At 40.8% G+C, this 22646-nt stretch overlaps 2 protein-coding genes across 9 annotated transcripts in view; one reads left to right on the forward strand and one right to left on the reverse strand.

The window, feature by feature from the left end:
• The window catches only part of SHLD2 (shieldin complex subunit 2), a 60176-nt gene extending 57046 nt beyond the window's left edge, over window positions 1-3130 (reverse strand). For 4 of the 7 annotated variants that reach the window (XM_058187187.1, XM_058187186.1, XM_058187178.1 and 1 more), the window contains exon 1: window positions 2991-3126. The gene's annotated coding sequence lies outside the window, so the exon portion shown is untranslated. Of the gene's footprint in view, window positions 1-2971 lie in introns of all 7 variants that reach the window. The other 3 variants (XM_058187184.1, XM_058187182.1, XM_058187179.1) reach the window with 3 other exon arrangements.
• A 24-nt stretch (window positions 3131-3154) lies between these two features.
• GLUD1 (glutamate dehydrogenase 1) overlaps window positions 3155-22646 on the forward strand; it is a 37372-nt gene continuing 17880 nt past the window's right edge. The window contains exons 1-4 of one of the 2 annotated variants that reach the window (XM_058187188.1): window positions 3155-3706; window positions 13710-13790; window positions 16017-16072; window positions 21860-21923. In XM_058187188.1, coding sequence (XP_058043171.1) covers window positions 3274-3706; window positions 13710-13790; window positions 16017-16072; window positions 21860-21923 — 634 coding nt within the window. In that variant the 5' untranslated portion in view covers window positions 3155-3273. Of the gene's footprint in view, window positions 3707-13709; window positions 13791-16016; window positions 16073-18026; window positions 18083-21859; window positions 21924-22646 lie in introns of both variants that reach the window. The other variant, XM_058187189.1, reaches the window with a different exon arrangement.

The following is a 22646-nucleotide window of genomic DNA, read 5'->3' on the forward strand; positions in this document are numbered from 1 at the left end:
TGGATGGGACTTAGAAGAAAGCAGTGGCTCACAGCTGCTAAATTGCACAAGACACTCTCCCAGCACTGCAGAGAGAAGCAGCCGCTGCCCCGGAGAACAGAGATGGAGGGAAGGAGGCCCCAAAAGGCTGCTCGGTTGAGCCTCACTGCATGGCGGAAGCGCTCACATTTTCAGTGGACTGGTGGTGAAATTATCTGAAACCCACCACTGGCTGTGGTTGTGCTCACATGAGCCTCTTTATCAGGACAGTTCAACTAACAGTTGCATTGGCATTACATGGGGTGCTATTGATCGAATCCAGTATTTATTTATATGATCAAAGAACAGGAAATCCTCCAAGACAACCTAACCCAAAACAAGGGAACGGGGTCACAGGAAAATGCACACTAAAGTAATAACAATCCAACAAATTCAGAGTTACCATCCGGGGGTAAAATGCTCATCTGATGCTATTCATTTAGTCATTCATACATGGCTGTGTTCATTTGACACACTGAACTGGGAAGGGGGGTGATCTCCAAGAATAAGCAGTTGAACTGCATAATGGATAATAGTGGGCCCTATTTATTCTCTTCATTCATTAGGCCAACACAATGCAGTTAATTAGGGCATGGTTCCTTCTATTGCACAATTCCCCAAAAATGAGTTAATTGGATAACCAAAATTAAACAGATTGCCTGTTTATTTCAACCATCTCCTCCTTTAATGTGGCTTAGCTTGACAGGCCCTAGGGCAGTGTTTCTCAACCTGGGACATCTGAAGATGTGCGGACTTCAACTGAATTTTAAGAGGTTGAGAAACATGGAGCTGCAGGATGCTTTGTATCAGTGGTGAAATCTGAACTGGCTTGCCACCGGTTCACTGGCCGCGCATGTGAGGTATGCGCCAAATATGCGCTGCGCATGCATGCACACCAAACATATGCTGTGCATCATGCACAATACATACCAAACGCGCACTTTGCATGGAAAAAGGAGGCTTGAGAAGGTAAGGAGAACAGCAGTGGGGGAACAGCTGTGCCATATGATTTAGATTCACTAAAAAGCAGGATTTTTGGCTTTCTAACAATTTTCAGTTGTGTGGCACAGCTGATTGTTGGAAATACTGGTTCAGAGGAACTGGTAGCTTTTTTTTACCGGTAATTTTTTATCACTACCAGTTCGCCTGAACCAGTGAAAACTGGTAGCATTTCACCACTGCTTTATATGGAGTCCTTGTGCTTGGAAAAGGCTTCGCTTGCACCGTTGCATCCAAGAAACCCTTTCATTTCACAATGGGACAGGAATGACAACATTATGGCAGGTCACCCAGATGTTCAGACTGGATCTGGCATTTTTATCTCTCTGTTGAGTCCTTCCCTAGGACCTGGGATAGGCAGACATTGATGCTTAATAATATTAAAGGTGTTGTTACAGGATCTAAGCTGTTCCAAGTTTTGTAATTCACTTCTGCAATTGACTTTTTTACAGTTAATATCATTATGGTTCACTGGACACTCAGCCAGATGTTTAGACTGGATTTGGCATTTTTATCCACCTAGTATGCCCTGGGTCCTAAGGACCCAGGATAGGCAGAAGTTATTAAAGGTGTTGTTGCAGAATGTAAGCTGTTCTAGTAAAGCTCTCTTTTGCAATTGATTGATGGTAAATTTGAAACACAATATTATTATGGTTAGTCAGATGTTTAGGCTGGATTTGGCCTTGTTGTCCACCTAGCAAATCTTTTCCAAGGCAGGTGATGGGCAGGTGTTATTTGATAGTGTTAAAAGTATCATCACAGGTTGTAAGCAGTTCCAAGTAAAGCTGCCTTTTGCAACTGACTAATGGTGAATTTGCCAATGACAGTATTACCATTGGTTCATCAGTCAGCCAGATGTTTAGGCTGGATTCAGCAATTTTGTCCACTTATCCAGTCCTTCCTTCCCAAGGAACTGGGATAGGCAGATGTGAAAGTTTGATGGTGATAAAGGATGCAAACTGTTCCAAATAAAGCTGCCTTTTACAATTGACTGATGGGAATTCTGTCAGTGCCAATTAAATAATAATAATAATTATTATTATTATTATTATTATTTCATTAAACTCAGTCAACTGAACATTTAAAAATATATCACAAATATTATTGACTGGCACTGATGGTTGATGCGGGTTGCTGCCAGCATCCTAGGTAGTGACCAAGTACCTTCTTAAAATGTACGATGTTCTGAGTAGCGCAGTTTTTGCAGTTCCACTGGTATTATTGCAGGAAGCTTCAATTTCTTTATGTATTTTGTAAAATTCTTGGACATGGTACCAAGTTCCCTAATGACAATGGGTATCACATTATTATTATATACTTTATTCATTAAACATGAAACTCAGTCAAAATTATATTATTATGCATATTATTATATGCATCACAAATATGATTGACTGGTGCTAATGGTTGATACAGGTTGCTGCCAGTGTCCTAGATTATAATATTATTATTATTATTATTATTATTATTATTATTATTATTATTATTATTATTATTATTATTATTATTATTATTATTATTATTATTGACAGCCAGATGTTCAGACCTGATTTTATCCACTACTGAGTCCTTCCCAAGGATCTGGGATAGGCAGATGTTGTTCTCTGATTAGATGAAACATATCCTTGCAGAATGTAAACCAGGGGTCTCCAACCTTGGCAACTTTAAGGCTGGTGGACTTCAACTCCCAGAATTCCCCAGCCAGCTTTGCTTTTTATTTTATTTTTTCGTATTTTGCTTTGCTTTGCTGGCTGGGGGATTCTGGGAGTTGAAGTCCACCAGCCTTAAAGTGGCCAAAGTTGGAGACCCCTGATGTAAACTATTCCAAGTAAACTTGACCCTTTGCAACGGGCTGACAAGTGTTTTAATCCACACTGAATATAATATATTTTAAATATCTGTATATTTATATATTTAAAAATTTATATATTTAAAAAATGCCGTGTTTACACACACCCAATGAATAGACTCACGCTCTACACACCCACCGCAGGCGCCGCCATCTTACTCGGTCGTGTCGTCCCGCCCCCCGCCGCGGAAACGGGGGGCGGGGCGAGCGGGGGGCCAACGGCGAGCCGCGCCGCGCCACGTGGGCGGTCCTTCCGGCGCGTTGCCGTGGCGGCGCCGCGTCCCGCGCGTGCGCAGCGGGCGTCGGGGCGGGGGCGCGCTCCCGCCCGCCCCTGCGGGTCTCCCTTTAAAGGCAGCGGCGGCGGCCCGGCCGGGCGTCCCCGTCGCCGCCTCAGGAGCGCCGCCATCATGTATCGCCGCTTGGGAGAGTTGCTGGCGCCCGCCCGCGCCGCCGCCGCCTCCGCCTCCTCGGCCTCTCCGTGCGCGGAGCCCTGCGCGGCCTCGGCCTTGCAGCTGGTGGTGCCCGGGGAGTCCCGCCGTGGCTACAGCCAGGCGGTGAGCCGCGACGAGGCCTCCGAGGACGACCCGAACTTCTTCCGCATGGTGGAAGGCTTCTTCGACCGCGGCGCCAGCATCGTGGAGGACCAGCTGGTATCCGGGCTTCGCACCCGCGAGAGCGCCGAGGACAAGCGGCACCGCGTGCGCGGCATCCTCCGCATCATCAAGCCCTGCAACCACGTGCTCAGCGTCTCCTTCCCCATCAAGCGCGACAACGGCGAGTGGGAGGTGGTGGAGGGCTACCGCGCCCAGCACAGCCAGCACCGCACGCCCTGCAAGGGAGGTGAGCGGGCGCCCTTCACACGTGCACTCGCTGACACGCGTCTGGAAGGAAGGAAGGAGGCGGGCAGAAACGCAGCAGCCCCGCCTCTCCCCCGTTCCCCCCCCCCCGGGAAAGGATCCGGGGCCCTTCCGCGGCAAGGCTTCCCCGACGCGGGTCTGTCTTTTGGGGCGTCGCCGCTTCTCTGAAATATAAACACGGGTGTTAGTTTTCCATAGGAGGAGATTTCCTTCCCCATCTCTGGGGCTCCTTCCGGCCCTGGCCGTCTTGTGTGGCTTACGAGAAAGGAATGGGCGCTTCCCCCTTATCCCTCTCCTTTAGGGTCCAGCCTGACACAAATGCACAAGTTGTATGTGTGTTGTGCTTTTTTTTTTTTGCTCGGGCGTTAAAATTGATTTTATTTATCCTGTCTCTTGGAGAGCAATCGGTTTGCTAATGTGCAAATAGCCCCACAAACGTTAAAAAAAAGTCTTATATCGATATGGTTCTCTATTGTCATTTTGCTGCAGTGTGATTGAGGTGTGTGTGTATATATGTGTGTATATATGTGTGTGTATATATATGTGTGTATATATATGTATATGGATAGATAGATTGTTCAATAGAATTTATTGGCCAAGTGTGATTGGACACAAGGAATTTGTCTTTGGTGTATGTGTTCTCAGTGAACATAGGGAAAAGATACAACACTTAGTGATAGTCAAGGTTACTAGTAAGCTATCAAATCGTACTAGGAAACAAAAACAATATAATTGAAAGATACAAGCAACATGGTTATAGTAATAAGTGGGAAGAGAGAGATACTAGTAAGGAAGAGAAGAATAATAGTAATACAGTCTTAGTAAATTATTTGACTGTGTTTGTAAGAATTAGTTAAGCAGAGTGATGGCATGGGGGGGGGAAACTGTCCTTGTGTCTAATTGTTCTGGTGTGCAGTGTCCTATAATGTCTTTGTCTTTTTTATATATATTGTTGTATATATATATATTCTCATATGGACAAGGACAGTAGAATTCGATTGTTACTGTGGAATATAGAGTATTGTCCTGGTTCTTAACATTGTTGGAAGTGATTTTCCTTCTTTTGGGAATCTGGCTGTGGTTTCTCCCCCCCCTCCTTAAAACTGGCTAGTGAAACTGATTATTTGTTTTTTAATGTTGAGTGCAGCTTGCAAAGACTGGTTCTCTTTTTTATTTACCTTCCCATTCTGATGGCATCTCCCATTTTTAGCTGTGCCAAGGTGTGTAAATGGTGTGATACGTTAACTGCAGATTACAAGTGGAAAAATCTCTTCCAAAAGATGGTCCTGCTGAAATAATTAACAGCTCGCATCAATGGCAGATTCCTTCCAACTTTTGCTTGGCAGGGCCTTCTAATAAATTCTTTTTTTCTCTTGCAAAATAGTACAGGGTCCTGTTATTGACATGAAATTTTCAGTTATGGGAAGATGTGTGCGAGTGCAGACAGTTGGGAGTGATCTGCATTTGTGACTTTTCTGGTTTGCTTACTGTATAAAGAAAAACTTTCAAGTTTGTTTTTGTGATTTTTCAAGATGGAAGTAACAGCTGATCCAATTGGTTTCAAAGCTCTTTCCTGCTTCTTGCATAGATACATTTCCTAGGATCACTGTTTACATTATCCTAGTTAACCTTTTTAAACACTTGCGTACTCCTCTTCAGCAGAAGAACAAGACATATAATGGACCTTGAGTATAGAAGTCACTTTAAGAATGAACTGGCTATCAAAGAACCTTATAGCATTTTTCCTTAGTTGCTTCGTACTAGGATATACCCTGGGATAAGAGGGGAAATTAAAGACTTGAAACAGAATGGCTCCTTTGGTAGTTTAGCTGTTTGTGTGACTAAACAGTAAATAAAAAGACCGGTGTGCTACACAGTGGCAACAAGATTGCCTTGTATGCTGTGTGGTTCCCATGGGCATTATTGCAACGGAAAAGGGGTGTAGCACTGCTCTTTGTTTGAACCACCCCACCCTTAAAGGAGGCAAAAGTAAGCTGAGAGTTGGCAGCATTTACCCCTGCAGGCTACAGAGAACATCTTTGGATATTGTGTGATTCATCACACCCATGTTAGATCTGCATCCTAAGTTTTCTTAAGAATTCAAAAGTATCTTCCTCCAATTCTCCCCAAAAAAGCTCTGTAAGTTTGCATTGAGAAAGAGTTAAGGGATTCGGCATGTACTGGGTTTGTGTGGCTGAGAGTTTGTCCCAATCCTAATTCAGTGTCAGAAGCACTAGATGTACTGTGAAGGTTGCAGTTAAAATGAATTGGAAAATACATTTGTTTATCTTTTTGTGCACTCATTGAATTGTTCATATGTAATGTATCCAGCAGTTGTTGATTGGTTAAGCACAAAACTGGCCAGAACAGTAAGAATTGCAAAACATCCTTTCCCCAGAGTCTTACCTGATTCTTTAGATAAGAAAACCTGCATCAAAGGTTAGAAAGGTACATTTTTATATAATGGAGACATACCTATCCTCTGGAGGAGAGGAGTTCCCCCCTTTTCTTCTCTGCTTTAGTCCCCTGTGTGATAAACAAGCTTTCTGCAAGTTCTGACAATTTACTGCAGTCCATAGTTCATTCTTGTTTGAGTTTCACGAGAAAAATAAAGTTTTCTGTGGAGTTTGCAGAAGCCTGCCATTCTATAGGTTTGAAAGACACTCAGTTGCCCAAAGGCCAATTAATTACTGGAAATCTGTATTTTGGATGCTATGTTTTTGTCCAGTTGCTTGATCTTCAGAGAGTGACTTAGTAGGTAGAACACTCAGGGTTTATATCAGCATATGTTTTATTTGATCATGAGGTTTACAAAAGAAAGAACTTCTGTGGAAGATTTCAGATGTGAAGTTTATACGGCTGGGAAATAAGGTCTCTTGGAATTCTTCAAATATGGGTGGTCCCAGTTCAGCCTGTCCGTATTAGTTTGGATACAAGGTTTAAAATTTCCATTGTGGCCACCGAAGGACACTAAAAAAAATCATTTGCTTTGATTCAGATATTTTGTTCTTTAATGTCTACATAGAGTGAAGATAATTTCAGAATCACCCAAGACAAATGCAATATTTTCTTGCAGTTTCTGCCATCCAGATTGGTTTCTTGGTGTTCTCTGTTGTAGCAATAATCTTGAAATAACTATCGCCACATAATACAATCTTTTCAAAGTTGCTGACAAAGTTCTACGTCCCAGTGTCATTCTCTCAAGAACCACAGTATTTTTTCCCAACCTATGTAGGCAACCAAAACCCATTTAGTATTGATCTCCAAATCCTTGTAACCAAAAAGAAAAAGTCTTGCTTGAGGAGCTCCAGTAAATTGGACTGGCTTCTATGAGTTCCCCAGTGCTGGTAAATAACAGCAGCTTCCAAGAACCCTGCAGATACTTTGCATGTTAGTGTGGTGAACTTAATTACTCTCCCATACCGCTCTCAAGGCTGCCAAAGCATTTGCTTACGAATGTTTTCTATGAAGGGGGGAACGTTGGGAAAGATAGCAGATTCATAACATGGATATGACATGCCTATGGACATTGCTGCTTTTGGGCTAGGTGGAGATGTTTAGAAGACACAAATAATCCAAGTGTAAAATAGACCCACTGTCAAGTGATAGGGAAATCAAAAGATCCGGGCAGTTCAAATGGGTTTAAAAATTTATTGCAAGCTTAAGCTCTCTACAAGTATCTGAACTATTAATGGTCAAAGCAAATATGCAGCAGATAACAGTCAGAGGAATTCAAGGTGGACTGGACTTAGATCTATTGTGGGCGGGAAGGAACTTGAGACTAATGACCTGTTGGACTCCCCTTCCCTCAAATTCAGCCTGGTCATTTCCTACATCCACTTGCTTTTTGTGGATTTGCTCCAATTTTCTTTTTGTTTCCGTAACACCCTCCATGTGGAGATTCTCAGTCATCCAGGTCATGGTTGTCCCAAAGGTGCTTTTTCAAGAGGCAACTGGACTTTTTGTTTTTTTCTTTGAAGATGTTTTGCTTCTCATCCAGGAAGTTTCAAGTCCAGTTCCGTCTTGAACAAGCACATTTGGGACTTCACACCCTCCCTTTTTCTATATTTAATTTGTTAATTGCTTTATGCTATTTGTCTTTTTAATAAGGCTTGTTGATAATTGCAAATTGGGATAAGGTAGTCTTCCTTCTCTGTAACATTAAAACTTCACACCAAAATATATTATCCCTTTTTTACATAATGTGTAAGTAACAGAAGCAACACTAGCAGTTTTTGGTATAGTCCATGGGTTTGACAATAGTGAGACCCCTGTAATATAACAATCTCTCATCCTTTGGATTTTGGTATATTTGGGGTATTGTTGAATTATTTCTTGACAGGTAAAATTGTAAAACAAATTACTATGTTTTAAAGCCTGATCATCTGTAATAAAGTTTAAAGCTTGACCCTTTGGAGGTCTTTTAATTGTAGTTCAATTGGGGTATTGAACTACCGGTAATTTGAATTGCTGGTCCATGCATCATCCCTGTCTTTAGAAGTGGTACATGTTGTAGTGTTGAAAAACCTTGAACAAAGTTGAGATTTCTAGTCGGGAATTCTTGACTACCATACTTTCTGACTTTTGGAAGGATGTCTTGTAAATTACTTCAAGAAGCAGGAATCTATTTACAAACTTTATTCAGTGTTTGTTGATAATAAATTATAGCCTAATTTTTTGAAAATTCAGATACTTGTTCTTTAAACCAGGAGTCACCAACCTTTTGGACTTCAGGGACCACTAAATTCATAATTTTAAATCCCGTGACCAGTAATATAGATTTTTTTAAAAGATAAATAGTATTTAGTGCAATATAAAAAATGAAATTTTTTCTGTGGACCACCAAAATTTTCTCATAGACCACCAGTGGTCCATGGACCACCAGTTGGTAACCACTGCTTTAAACCATAGTAAATAAAATCTGGTATGGCATTTTACATTTATCCAGAACAAGTATTAAAAATGAAAATGTAGGATAAAAAGTAAACTGCTTTTTGCTTTTTGTAAATTCTCATTCTCATATGTATCAATGATTTTATTTGGCATATTTACAGTTGATGATTTTAATGTTTTTATGATGTAAGCCTGGCTGTTTCGGAGCAGATATATTTGCCCAAAATCCCAAGATTGGTTTTTTTGCAGTGCTTTTAGAAACTGCTCAGGGCTGTTTCATCACCTGAGAAATACTTTCAATCTGTATTCAAAGTCAACTGGACTAGTTAGGTACCTTATACATCTTACTATGCTTCGCTGAATTTTTGGATTTCATTTTTAAACGGCTGTAGTTATCCAAACCCTGCACGTTGTGATTTCTAAGAGCATCTTTAAATATGCCATTAAATTAAATAATAGAAGCAGTTTTACTTCCTAAATATTTCCTAAAAATTGAAAAAACCCCACATTTTCAGTAATGGAAAGAAACAGTAGCAGCATCATGCATAGATTAAAAATACTCAGTCCTAATTTTGGTAAGGTGTGTATGGGTCTTGGACTTCTTTGCTGGAATTTAGGTTTTTTTAAAGGCTGTTTCCCCCCCCCCCCCACTGTAAGGAAAACCATGCAAACAATTCACAATCAATCATAATACAGTAAAGAGTACACTGGTGTTAATTTGCCTGTATGATCATGTGCTTAGAGGTTGTGCTTCAGAAGAAACTACAGCTGCTCCTATTCATCATATGGACAGCTGTCCAGAGAACTAAAAGTATCCTAACAAGGTACAGGAAACAGGAATGACCTTCTAGTAACGGAGCAACATATGTTAATCTCTGTGCTTTATCCAGACTCTTAACAGAGATACCCAATCTCAAAAGAGACCATTGTTCCTGTAGAAACAGTCACGTTGAATAAATAGTCCTGTTGATGTTTTGTCTTTGTCTTTGTACCTCTGGATCAACTACTACTTAAGCCCGATTATAATGGTTGTTTTAGCTCATCTCTGTCATTTGCAAGCATCCTTAATTTTTAAAATCCCTATTAGCTTCTTAATGGTGACTGTCTTTTCCTCTTGAGTAAGTGCATAAACAAACGAACTAGGGCTTGCTTCCCAGTTACTGTGTTTTGCTAAAAAATCAAAATGTCCAAAAGCTGTTTTGTTAAACCTAAACCCAGCCTGTGTAAAGAAAAGGGAGTCTATGCAATGCGTGATGGCTTTCAGTTTTGGTTCTGCTTCATCACTTCCCTTTCTCCATCCCAAACTCAAGGATCTGGGTGTCTTATCTTTCAGGAACAGCCTCACTTAAAAATATCTAGTAATTTGGCAAGAAAACACATCTGTTGTCATTTTCTGGCAGAGGAGTAAGGATTTTCCGGGAATATCTTGAAGCCCTGTGGTTTATGGGGTCACTGATCCCCTGAAGATGGCTCCGTTTTTTGCTATAAAATATTCCATCATATGAGCTTTATTTAAGGCATCTGGGTTTAGCTACTTTACTACCAAATTGTTTGGATTTATTCCTAATACTGATAGGTAAGATCCTTGCTTCACCATGTTTTTGTATCACTATTCACAAACGGTATTGTATTCACCACTTACAAAATTATTGCAGTGTGTTAAGCAGTTGCTAAATTGTGCGTGTCAGTTCAGTTTTACCTAGAAGTCTCTTCCAGAAAGGGAGTTAAAAGCTCACAAATTGAACATTTTTTCAGGATTCCTTGGTGATTTTTCATTGCTGCTTCAGTACAAAGGAGATGAATCTGTTTTTTGCGGACTGTGATATCTTAGTTGGTTAACTTTCTTTTTCGGGTGTGCCGGAGGAAAAGAAAATCCTTAACAAACAACATCTTGTGCCAGTTCCAGTGGAAAGTTTAACCATAGCTGTGAGTCATTTTGTAGTAGGAGGCTTTTATAACAGAAAGGCGAATCGCCTGAGCATTTAGACAAAGTGAAGCTTAGCCTTGGTTGCGGCAGAATACTGCTAACTTTGGTGCAGTTTTTCTCGCATTTCTAATGTCTGCTTTATTCCATCTCTTGGAGTAAAAGGCACAAAAGAACAGAATAACAGAATTGAAAGGGACCCTGGAAGTCTTCTAATCTAACCCCCTGCTGAAGCAGGAAACCCTATTCCAGGGGTGTCAATCTCAAGGCCTGGGGGCCAGATCTGGCCGCTAGGGCCACCCTGGAAACAGCAAAGAACACAGCCTTCCCGAGCTCCATTTTTGCTGGCAGAAGCTTGCAGGAGGCTGTTGCAGCTGAAAATGGAGCTCAGGAGCCCGTTTCTGCTGGCAGAGTGCTTGGGTTGTCAGAGGTGCCCCTGACACGAGTGACTTTGAGCTACCCACCCACCCCGAGATCAAACACAACCCTCATGCTCAATGAAATCAACTTTGACACCCCTGCCCTATTCCATTTCAGACAAAAACCTCCAATAATGAAGCAACCACAACTTCTGGAGACAAGTCTAATTGCAATAAATTTGATCAGGAAGATGCACTGAATCTTAACAATACCTTAGCCTTGAAATGAAATACTTGGCAATGGAAGAGAATAAATGTAGCTCAGAGTTGAGCTGTGGAGTTCTTGGTACTCTCTGAGCTTGGTTGTTTACTTGCAGATATTTCTTTTTGCAATTATAATAGGTAACATCAGCTTGAGTGATTGTGAAACAGTTTTCCAGATTTAAGGCAGAGTAAAAGATGCATGAGCATAAGTTAGGTGCAGTTATTAGCTTTGTTTTTGAAGTTGTTCCTATTTATTCCCAGATACTATTTTGATAATATATTCTCTTAACGTGTCTTTTTTCCCCTTGTGCATAATCAAAGTCTCCATTACATTCAAGAACAATTTCTTAATAGCCATAAAATTTATAATCCTATCAAACGAAGCACATTCATTTTCTCTTTCTAGTTAATGGGAGACTTCCATTATGTTGTCAAGAGTTCAGTGACCTGTCATTGCTTTTAAGGGGTTGGTAGCATTTGCAATGCTATGTTTAAATGCTTTGTGGCTCCAACTTGGTAAATTTTAATAATTAAAAGAAGAGCGTAATGAGAGTGGCTGTGAACTTGCTCCTTGCTTAGTTATGGAAGGTTAGGTAACACTAAATAAGACAGCATGAAATAGGCTGCCTCAGATTAATGTGCTTCCAGACAGCTGAAATGAGGAAGCGATCGCTTCCTGTACAGCAGACTTTGCAAAATGAAGTTGTTCACTGTGGGCATTAAAAAGTAATTTATCTCTCTTTCATAAAAGTAAACACTTGATTGACCAGATAACACAGAGTTTGTGTATACCAGAGAAATCCTACACCTGTATTGGTAAGTTTTATATTTTAGCCAAAGGGGGCACGATGGCTAAGCGGTTATAGGCGCTGAAGCTGACAGCCTGGGTTAAAGATCTGAGTGCTGCACGATGGGATGAGCTCCCATTCCTTGCTCCAGCTCCTGCTCATCCAGCAGTTCAAAAGCATGCAAAATGCAAGTAGATAAATAGGCACCACTTTGAGTGGGAAGGTAATAGGTTCTATGTGCTCAGCATATAGTCATGCTGGCCACATGATCACGGAAATATCTTTGGACAATGCTGGCTCCCTCGGCTAAGAAACTGAGAGGAGCACCATCCCCCTGAGTCGGACATGACCAGAAAGAGGAAACCTTTACCTTTTTATATTTTAGGAGTTGAATCCAGGGTATTGTGGACTTTTTAGCCTGACACGTGTTTTAGATCAGTCAATGGAAACCACTAACAATTATGAATGGTATGGAGTTTTAAGTCTTGCTGAACAAGCACTAAATCATTTATGAATATAGAATAACAAGAGTTCAAAGAGACATTGGAAGAGGCCTTCTGGTTCTGCTCAAGCAGGAGACTATTCCAAACAAATGGCTGTCCAATCTCATCTTGCAAATCTCCACTGAAGGAACACCCACAACTTCTGGAGCAACTATTCCGTTAATTGATTTTTCTCATTGTCAGGAAATTTCTCCTTATTTCTAGTCCAAGGGGTGGGATTCAAAAATTGAGCAATTGGTTCTTTGCCTAGTTGCTGGGTGGGCATGGCCATGGTGGGCGTGGCCTACTCGGTGTCCTGCACCATGGTGTGGGGGGCGTTTTCGCGCCCTGTCTAAGCTCCGGAGGTTTTCATTGAGCCAGAAACGGGCCTATTTCTGAACTTTCAGGAGGCCTGTTTTTTGTCTTCCCAGAGCCTCTGTGCGGGCGCTGCACTTACCTGGCATCCAAAACGGGCCATGTGGAGACTCCAGGGAGGGGAGGGGTGGGGTGAGCAGGGCCAGCCTGTCCTTGCAACTACTGGTTCAGCGAACCAAATGTAAAATTGGCATCCTGTTTTCCCGAACCGGCTGAATCCCACCCCTGGGTTGTCTCCTTGATTTTATTACTCTCTGTTCAAAACATTTGACAGTTTTTTTCATTGAAATGATTTCTTCATTCAGTGATAGTCTCCTTAAACCCCACTGTGTGTGTGTGTGTGTGTGTGTGTGTATATATATATATATATATATATATATATATATATATATATATATATATATATATATATATATATATATATATATATTGTTCTGTCAATGTTCTGCTTATTACTTCAAATATTGCATAATAGCTGCCTGTTAGTGCTGGTTTGCTCACCGTTGGATTTTTCAGACCAAGAACACCATATACAGTGTTGAAAAATGAGCTTAATAAAAAGTATTTGCAGAATTATGGGAACGAAGTTGGGACCTAGGTCTGTAGTTGGGTTGGATTCCTCCTTAAAACCAGATGTGAAGATGATAGTTCAGTCCTTGAACAAAATGATTCACTTTGTGGATTTGCAAATATGACAGCTGATAGAATTAGTTAAAAATTTGGCTTTTTTTTAATCACCAAAAGATTGGGCAAAATAGATTGTGTTGTATTTGGTCTCCCCGGTAAATTGCCTTTTTAAAAAAATATAGTTGTGCTCCTTCCTTTTTGTGCTCGTGGCTGATTTCTTACCGACAGGCAACCCAATGCATCAGTCGCTAACATTCATGTTTCTTTTAAACAGGTATTCGTTACAGCATGGAAGTGAGTGTTGATGAAGTAAAAGCTTTAGCTTCTCTTATGACATATAAATGTGCAGTAGTTGGTAAGTAATTCTAAAATGAATGTCACTCTAAAGCCCCAGGGCCTTTAATCTTGTCAGAAAGTTGTTTTTATGGGCTGTGTGGGATTATTCGCCTATAAGAGCTAGGAGTTTTCGGCAGTGAGAAAGATCGACTTTGCTCTGATGAGCTCCTGGAGAAGGTATTTGGAGTAATGGCCTGTGAGGCAGGTGACCTCTTTCCACAGGCTGAGCTTGTAAAGTAATTGTCTATGCCAGGAGTCTCCAACCTTGGCACCTTTAATCCTGAAGGACTTCAACTCCCAGAATTCCCCAGCCAGCAAAGCTGAAGTCCTTCAGGCTTAAAGGTGCCAAGTTTGGAGACCCCTAGTCTATGCTTTCCTGGGGATTTTAAGTTTTCTTTTCTGTTTTCTTGGTGTGCCTGAAAATGAAGGATGTCCCTGGGAGTAGCGATATCTCTTTGCCAATTTTAGGCTATTTCAGAAATAACATTTCTAGCCTTCATCTGGCCTCAGCATGCAGCTCCTTTTCAGTTTATGAAACAGAGAAAAATTGATTAAAATTGATGTAACAGAAACTTTTAAAACTCCTCTCTGTCTTAGCTGATCAAAATTAGCAAAACAAGAAATAGTGAGCATATTGAGTGAGCATACTGTGAGCATAATAGTGAGCATACTGAGTAGAGTGGTTGGTGCCACTGGTCTTAAAAAGGCCAGAATCCAAATGGTTCTTCAACTACCTTCAAGTGACACAAATAAACCTTTGTAAGAGGTTTGCACACCTAATTAAATGTTACACTATTTAAAAGAAATAACCTGTTTTGCATATGTAAATAATTCTTGTAAAAAACCAAATCTGAATCTCATGTTGAAGGGCATGGTGACTTATTTTAAAATAAATCATTGTCTATGTATTTTTTTTCATTTTTTTTTTTTTTTTTTTTTTTTTTATTGAAAGAGTTTTAAAAAAAACAAAAACATTTTCCCCCTTTTTTCCCCCTCCCTCCCAAAAAAAAAAAAAAACAAAACATCCCTCCTCCCCACCCCGGCTTCCGGGTCAATCACAAGGTAAAGTCCAATCCAAATAACCACATCCAAAGCTTTTCGTCTCCCAACCCCCTCCCCATTACATAAAATAACTTTCTAATTATTCAAAGGCAATCTGATATTTCTTAATCTGATATCTGTTTTGTAGATAATCAATCCATTTTTTCCATTCAATTAAATATCTTTCCTGCGTATTGTCTTTTAAAAACGCTGAGATTTTAGCCATCTCAGCCAAGTTAATAACTTTCAATATCCATTCTTCTATTGTAGGTATCTCTTCTTCTTCCAGTATTGTCCAATCAACAGTCTTGCTGCTGTTATTAAGTTCAAAATCAATTTAGTCTCAATCCCTGTACAATCCATTATAATTCCCAAAAGGAAAAATTGTGGCAGGAACTTTATCTTCTTCTTCAGTACATTTTGAATAATCCACCAAATTCTTATCCAAAAGACCTTAATTTTCTTGCAAGTCCACCAAATATGAAAATATGTAGCATCATCACAATCACACCTCCAACATTTCGCTTGGATATTAGGATACATACATGATAATTTTTGGGATCTAAATGCCATCTATAAAACATCTTATAAAAATTTTCCTTAAATTCTGTGCTTGTGTAAACTTAACATTTCTAACCCAAATTTTCTCCCATGTTTCCAACATTATTGGTTCCTGAATATTCTGTGCCCATTTTATCATACAATCCTTTACCAAATCCTTTTCGAATCTATTTCAAGCAACACATTATACAATCTCTTTATATGCTCCTGGGTCTGATTTCTAATTTGCTTTATTAAATTTTCCTCCTTTGCATTATACCAATTTTTGATCTTCTTTCCATCTAGCACTTATTTGCCCATATTGAAACCAAGTATAATTCCTCCCTTCTTCATTTAATACCTGTAATGATTTTAATTGCAATCTACCTCCTTCAGCATACAAAAGTTCTTTATATGTAATCATTTCCTGTTTCTGTTCTATATTTATATTCTCTATTGCATGTCTAGGGCTCGCCCATATAGGAATTTTTTTTTTTTTTTTTTCATTTTTTTTTTTCATTTTCTGTTGATATCTCTGTGACTAATTCCTAAAGTGGAAAAGACCAGACAGCATCAGAACTAGCGATAAGATAAATCTTTACCATCTTTACATTCTTGTCCTTTGTTTTTTTTTTTTAACTTAAGCGTGAACATTTGTTTTCAGATGTGCCATTTGGTGGTGCAAAGGCTGGTGTTAAGATCAATCCTAGGCTATATACAGTAAGTTCAAATTCAAGAAAAATATGCTTTTAATCGGCATTTTTAGGCTGAGATAACTGAGGAGCTGTTTTCTTAACATAGACCAGTTAAGACAATGCAGTAGAATTCTATATATTTTCTTGGTCTGGAGAGATTAATTGCATACATTCATACCTTTCAGATAAGCAATAATCACAGGAAAAGTTGCCAGATAAGCTTATGAATGCTGCCTGCAATTATTTTGGTCAATTGAGGCTGTCGCCTTTTTTTCTGAAATAAAAGGAGTGACTTAGCAGCCAAATTGTACCCATGTCACTACAAGTAGTCCTTGACTTACAACCTTAATTGAGCCCAAAATTTCTGTCGCAAAGTGAGCATACTGTGAGCATAATAGTGAGCATACTGAGTAGAGTGGTTGGTGCCACTGGTCTTAAAAAGGCCAGAATCCAAATGGTTCTTCAACTACCTTCAAGTGACACAAATAAACCTTTGTAAGAGGTTTGCACACCTAATTAAATGTTACACTATTTAAAAGAAATAACCTGTTTTGCATATGTAAATAATTCTTGTAAAAAACCAAATCTGAATCTCATGTTGAAGGGCATGGTGACTTATTTTAAAATAAATCATTGTCTATGTATTTTTTTTCATTTTTTTTTTTTTTTTTTTTTTTTTTTTATTGAAAGAGTTTTAAAAAAAACAAAAACATTTTCCCCCTTTTTTCCCCCTCCCTCCCAAAAAAAAAAACAAAACATCCCTCCTCCCCACCCCGGCTTCCGGGTCAATCACAAGGTAAAGTCCAATCCAAATAACCACATCCAAAGCTTTTCGTCTCCCAACCCCCTCCCCATTACATAAAATAACTTTCTAATTATTCAAAGGCAATCTGATATTTCTTAATCTGATATCTGTTTTGTAGATAATCAATCCATTTTTTCCATTCAATTAAATATCTTTCCTGCGTATTGTCTTTTAAAAACGCTGAGATTTTAGCCATCTCAGCCAAGTTAATAACTTTCAATATCCATTCTTCTATTGTAGGTATCTCTTCTTCTTCCAGTATTGTCCAATCAACAGTCTTGCTGCTGTTATTAAGTTCAAAATCAATTTAGTCTCAATCCCTGTACAATCCATTATAATTCCCAAAAGGAAAAATTGTGGCAGGAACTTTATCTTCTTCTTCAGTACATTTTGAATAATCCACCAAATTCTTATCCAAAAGACCTTAATTTTCTTGCAAGTCCACCAAATATGAAAATATGTAGCATCATCACAATCACACCTCCAACATTTCGCTTGGATATTAGGATACATACATGATAATTTTTGGGATCTAAATGCCATCTATAAAACATCTTATAAAAATTTTCCTTAAATTCTGTGCTTGTGTAAACTTAACATTTCTAACCCAAATTTTCTCCCATGTTTCCAACATTATTGGTTCCTGAATATTCTGTGCCCATTTTATCATACAATCCTTTACCAAATCCTTTTCGAATCTATTTCAAGCAACACATTATACAATCTCTTTATATGCTCCTGGGTCTGATTTCTAATTTGCTTTATTAAATTTTCCTCCCTTTGCATTATACCAATTTTTTGATCTTCTTTCCATCTAGCACTTATTTGCCCATATTGAAACCAAGTATAATTCCTCCCTTCTTCATTTAATACCTGTAATGATTTTAATTGCAATCTACCTCCTTCAGCATACAAAAGTTCTTTATATGTAATCATTTCCTGTTTCTGTTCTATATTTATATTCTCTATTGCATGTCTAGGGCTCGCCCATATAGGAATTTTTTTTTTTTTTTTTCATTTTTTTTTTCATTTTCTGTTGATATCTCTGTGACTAATTCCTAAAGTGGAAAAGACCAGACAGCATCAGAACTAGCGATAAGATAAATCTTTACCATCTTTACATTCTTGTCCTTTGTTTTTTTTTTTTAACTTAAGCGTGAACATTTGTTTTCAGATGTGCCATTTGGTGGTGCAAAGGCTGGTGTTAAGATCAATCCTAGGCTATATACAGTAAGTTCAAATTCAAGAAAAATATGCTTTTAATCGGCATTTTTAGGCTGAGATAACTGAGGAGCTGTTTTCTTAACATAGACCAGTTAAGACAATGCAGTAGAATTCTATATATTTTCTTGGTCTGGAGAGATTAATTGCATACATTCATACCTTTCAGATAAGCAATAATCACAGGAAAAGTTGCCAGATAAGCTTATGAATGCTGCCTGCAATTATTTTGGTCAATTGAGGCTGTCGCCTTTTTTTCTGAAATAAAAGGAGTGACTTAGCAGCCAAATTGTACCCATGTCACTACAAGTAGTCCTTGACTTACAACCTTAATTGAGCCCAAAATTTCTGTCGCAAAGTGAGACATTTGCTAAGTGAATCACTGCAGTTGTTAAGTTAGTCACATGGTTGTTAATTGAATCAGGCTACCCCATTGACTCTGCTTGTCAGAAGGTTGTAAAAAGTGATCAGATGGCCCCGGGACACTGCAACCGTCATAAATATGAGTCGGTTGCCAAAAATCTGAATTTTGATCTAGTGACTGTGGGAATGCCGCATTGGTCATAAGTGTAAAAAATGGGGCATAAGTGACTTTTTTCAATGCCGTTGTACCGTGTTTCTCCAAAAAGAAGCATCATGTTTTTGAGCACATGCGATCAAATTAAGCCCACCTACAAAATTAGACCTAATTAAGACCCCACCCACCCCAGCTAGGGTGGGGGTGCGGGGTGGATCTGCCTGTTGTGTCTCATCCGATCTCACCACAGCCGGGGCCTTATCTGCTTCCGAACACGGAGGAATGTCCTAGTATGCCTCCCGGCCCCAGCCCCAGGGCTCCATGCCCAGACAGGCTGAAGAGGAGGAAGTATCTCCAGCCCCCAGCTTTGGCTCCATGCCCAGGCAAACGGAGCAACTAGACCCCTCCCCCTCCTCCACAGCATGTGAGCCTGAGGGAGGTCAATTGCCAACAGCTGCCGACTGGAGTGACCCTCGCGTCAGAAGACTTGATAGGCGGAGGCAACAGAAGGAAGGGAGGGGCAGGCCTGGATAAGTGCTGAGTCATGGAGCCACACCCCATGGCCTATATAAAGGACCTGCTTTCTGGCATTCTCTGAGTCAGGCAAAGTCTAAACATATCTTGCTGAAGTCACTTACTGGTCTCCTGCCTGCCTTGAGGACTTTGCTAGGACTTTGGCAGAGCTGCAGAGGCACGCCTGATTCGGATTTCCCTGACCCGGCCGTCAGCGGAGGAGTGGGACACGACACTGCCCTACTTACCAGATCTCACACACCTTGACACCTGCCTCGCCTTCCTCTGCGGCCACTTGCTGCCACTTGCACACCTCGCCCTAACCTCCAGTTCGCCTTCAGGCGCCTACCGGCATCTGTTATCTGCAGCTGATAACGAAGCTTCGGATCAATCTGGAGCTCTGTTATTGGCTGCAGATGCCTTCCGGCAGGCATCTAAAAGCATAACAGAGGCCAGGGTGATGTGTGCAAATGATGGCAAGTGTCCGCAGAAGAAGTGGGACAGCAGCAGGCTCCTGCTGGGCGGGGCTGTTGGTGCCAAGGTGAGTCAATAATTAGAACCCTCCAAAAGAAGCATCATGTTTTTGAGCACATGCGATCAAATTAAGCCCACCTACAAAATTAGACCTAATTAAGACCCCACCCACCCCAGCTAGGGTGGGGGTGCGGGGTGGATCTGCCTGTTGTGTCTCATCCGATCTCACCACAGCCGGGGCCTTATCTGCTTCCGAACACGGAGGAATGTCCTAGTATGCCTCCCGGCCCCAGCCCCAGGGCTCCATGCCCAGACAGGCTGAAGAGGAGGAAGTATCTCCAGCCCCCAGCTTTGGCTCCATGCCCAGGCAAACGGAGCAACTAGACCTCCCCTCCTCCACAGCATGTGAGCCTGAGGAGGTCATTTCCCAACAGCTGCCGACTGGAGTGACCCTCGCGTCAGAAGACTTGATAGGCGGAGGCAACAGAAGGAAGGGAGGGGCAGGCCTGGATAAGTGCTGAGTCATGGAGCCACACCCCATGGCCTATATAAAGGACCTGCTTTCTGGCATTCTCTGAGTCAGGCAAAGTCTAAACATATCTTGCTGAAGTCACTTACTGGTCTCCTGCCTGCCTTGAGGACTTTGCTAGGACTTTGGCAGAGCTGCAGAGGCACGCCTGATTCGGATTTCCCTGACCCGGCCGTCAGCGGAGGAGTGGGACACGACACTGCCCTACTTACCAGATCTCACACACCTTGACACCTGCCTCGCCTTCCTCTGCGGCCACTTGCTGCCACTTGCACACCTCGCCCTAACCTCCAGTTCGCCTTCAGGCGCCTACCGGCATCTGTTATCTGCAGCTGATAACGAAGCTTCGGATCAATCTGGAGCTCTGTTATTGGCTGCAGATGCCTTCCGGCAGGCATCTAAAAGCATAACAGAGGCCAGGGTGATGTGTGCAAATGATGGCAAGTGTCCGCAGAAGAAGTGGGTCAGCAGCAGGCTCCTGCTGGGCGGGGCTGTTGGTGCCAAGGTGAGTCAATAATTAGAACCCTCCAAAAAGAAGGCCTAGCCATTTTTTGGGGGGATCAAAAGAAAATAAGACCTGGCCTTCTTTTTGGAGAAACACGGTAACTTTGAACAGTCACTAAACAAACTGTTGTAAGTTGAGGACTCCCTGTATATGAGGAAAAATGCAGTATTTGTCAGATGTTGCATGTTTTGGCCAATATGCCAATAAAAGACCAGCTTGCTTAGAATGCGCTCATTCTACACAAGTTAGAATGTAAACTTGAGTCTACTTTGCAAGCCCTCTTATGTTTTGGGGGTATGTGCTATGCAATGACGAACACTCAGGATAAGAAGACATAAATAAAAAGGATTTATTCCAATTGCAAGGTTTCAAGATAAAGGGTGAATCATTGCAATAGAATATCAGATCAGAATCATTGCAATAGAATATTGTAATCCTTAGTTTTATTTATGGTGTGTTTCTAGCAATCCTAAAGTGGCAGTTGATGTCATTAAAAGTCATTGTTAAAGTTAACAATGAGACCATAAAGATGTAAAGAAAGATTGTAAATCTTAAACAGCGTTAAAATGCTGAATTTGACCATAGTGACCAGTAGTGCTTCTCTAAATGGTTTATAGAGTCAGCATATTGCCCACAACAATCTGGGTCCTCATTTTACCAACCTCAGAAGGGTGGAAGCTTGAGTCAACCTTGAGCCAGTGAGAATTGAACTCCTGGCAGTGGGCAGAGTTAGCCTGCACTACTGCATTAAAACCACTGTGCCACATGGCTCCTATTAAACTCTGCAGGGGCGCTGTAGCACCAAATTAAATAAAAACATAAGTAAAAACTTTATTTTATTTATTTACTTGAACAGGGAGGGAATTTTACAGCAGAATAAATACATTTTCCTGCAATCTCTTGTGCCTCCAAGAGACAGAGTATTTTTCCTGACTTCACAGCTATCCAGCTGTGGAATAGCTCCCTCCTCTCTTGCCAGCACTTTAGAAATGAACTTCACAAATTGATCCTGGCCTTCTCTAGTTCAGAGGTCAGGAAGATTAATAGCAGCAGTTACTTTCCAAGGTTCACACAGAATCCAAACTAATAGGTTGGGCTGGTACCTCACCTGTTATTGCATGGTGGCTAAGCCTAGAGTAGTACATGGCCTAGGAACTATCAGCTAAACCTTCGTTAAAATCACAAGTGTTGACTTTGGGCATTGCTTATTCACCTCCTGAATATTCACTGTCTCCTTTATTGTTGTAGGATAATGAATTGGAAAAAATCACAAGGCGGTTTACCATAGAACTCGCAAAGAAAGGCTTCATTGGTATGTAATATTGGAATATCTGTATTGATTTGGGCGAGAGGAATCATTCAGCAGTACTAGGTAGTACAACTGTGCCCCCCTCTAAAGTAGCACTGGTAACCTGAATGTGGTAGTGCATATTGTGAAGACACTCGGAAGGACAACAGTGCTTGTGTTTCCCTTGTTTTAATTAATCAGCTACAGCAAAGCCCAAAGGGGTCTGAGTTGTAAGCTTGCATGCTTGATGCTTTTGGTTCCAGGGATGTGCAAAATTTATTCATCTGGGAACAGAATTCTTCCAGATTGATGAATTTCTGCACCTGTCTCTTCAACCCTCCACAACTCAAGAGTACCTAGAAAATCATATTGAAGAGATCCGCTCTTACTTAGCTTGTCAAGCTGTCAGATCAAAAGACCAATTTGTCTTGTTTGTTCACTTCATAGCTGATTGGAGAAACACCCATTTTATCCTGTTCTCTTTTTGCTATAAACATGCCGTTCATTCTTTAATACTCTCTCCAGCCTTCAAATCTTAGGAATAAAATTTGCTTCCCTTCTTTCTGCCTGCAGCTGCCATATTTTTCGGAGTATAAGATGCACCGGAGTGGAGTGTAAGACGCAGCTTAGTTTTTGGGGAGGAAAATAGGAAAAAAATAAATCTGGCTAGCGTCCTTAGTCTGGTCAGCTTCAGCACATTAGTGTGTTGGTTTTGAGTACTTTTTATCCCCTGCTTGGGGATAAAAA

The sequence above is a fragment of the Ahaetulla prasina genome, chromosome 6 (genome assembly GCF_028640845.1).
Source record: "Ahaetulla prasina isolate Xishuangbanna chromosome 6, ASM2864084v1, whole genome shotgun sequence".
NCBI classification, from domain to species: Eukaryota; Metazoa; Chordata; class Lepidosauria; order Squamata; family Colubridae; genus Ahaetulla; species Ahaetulla prasina.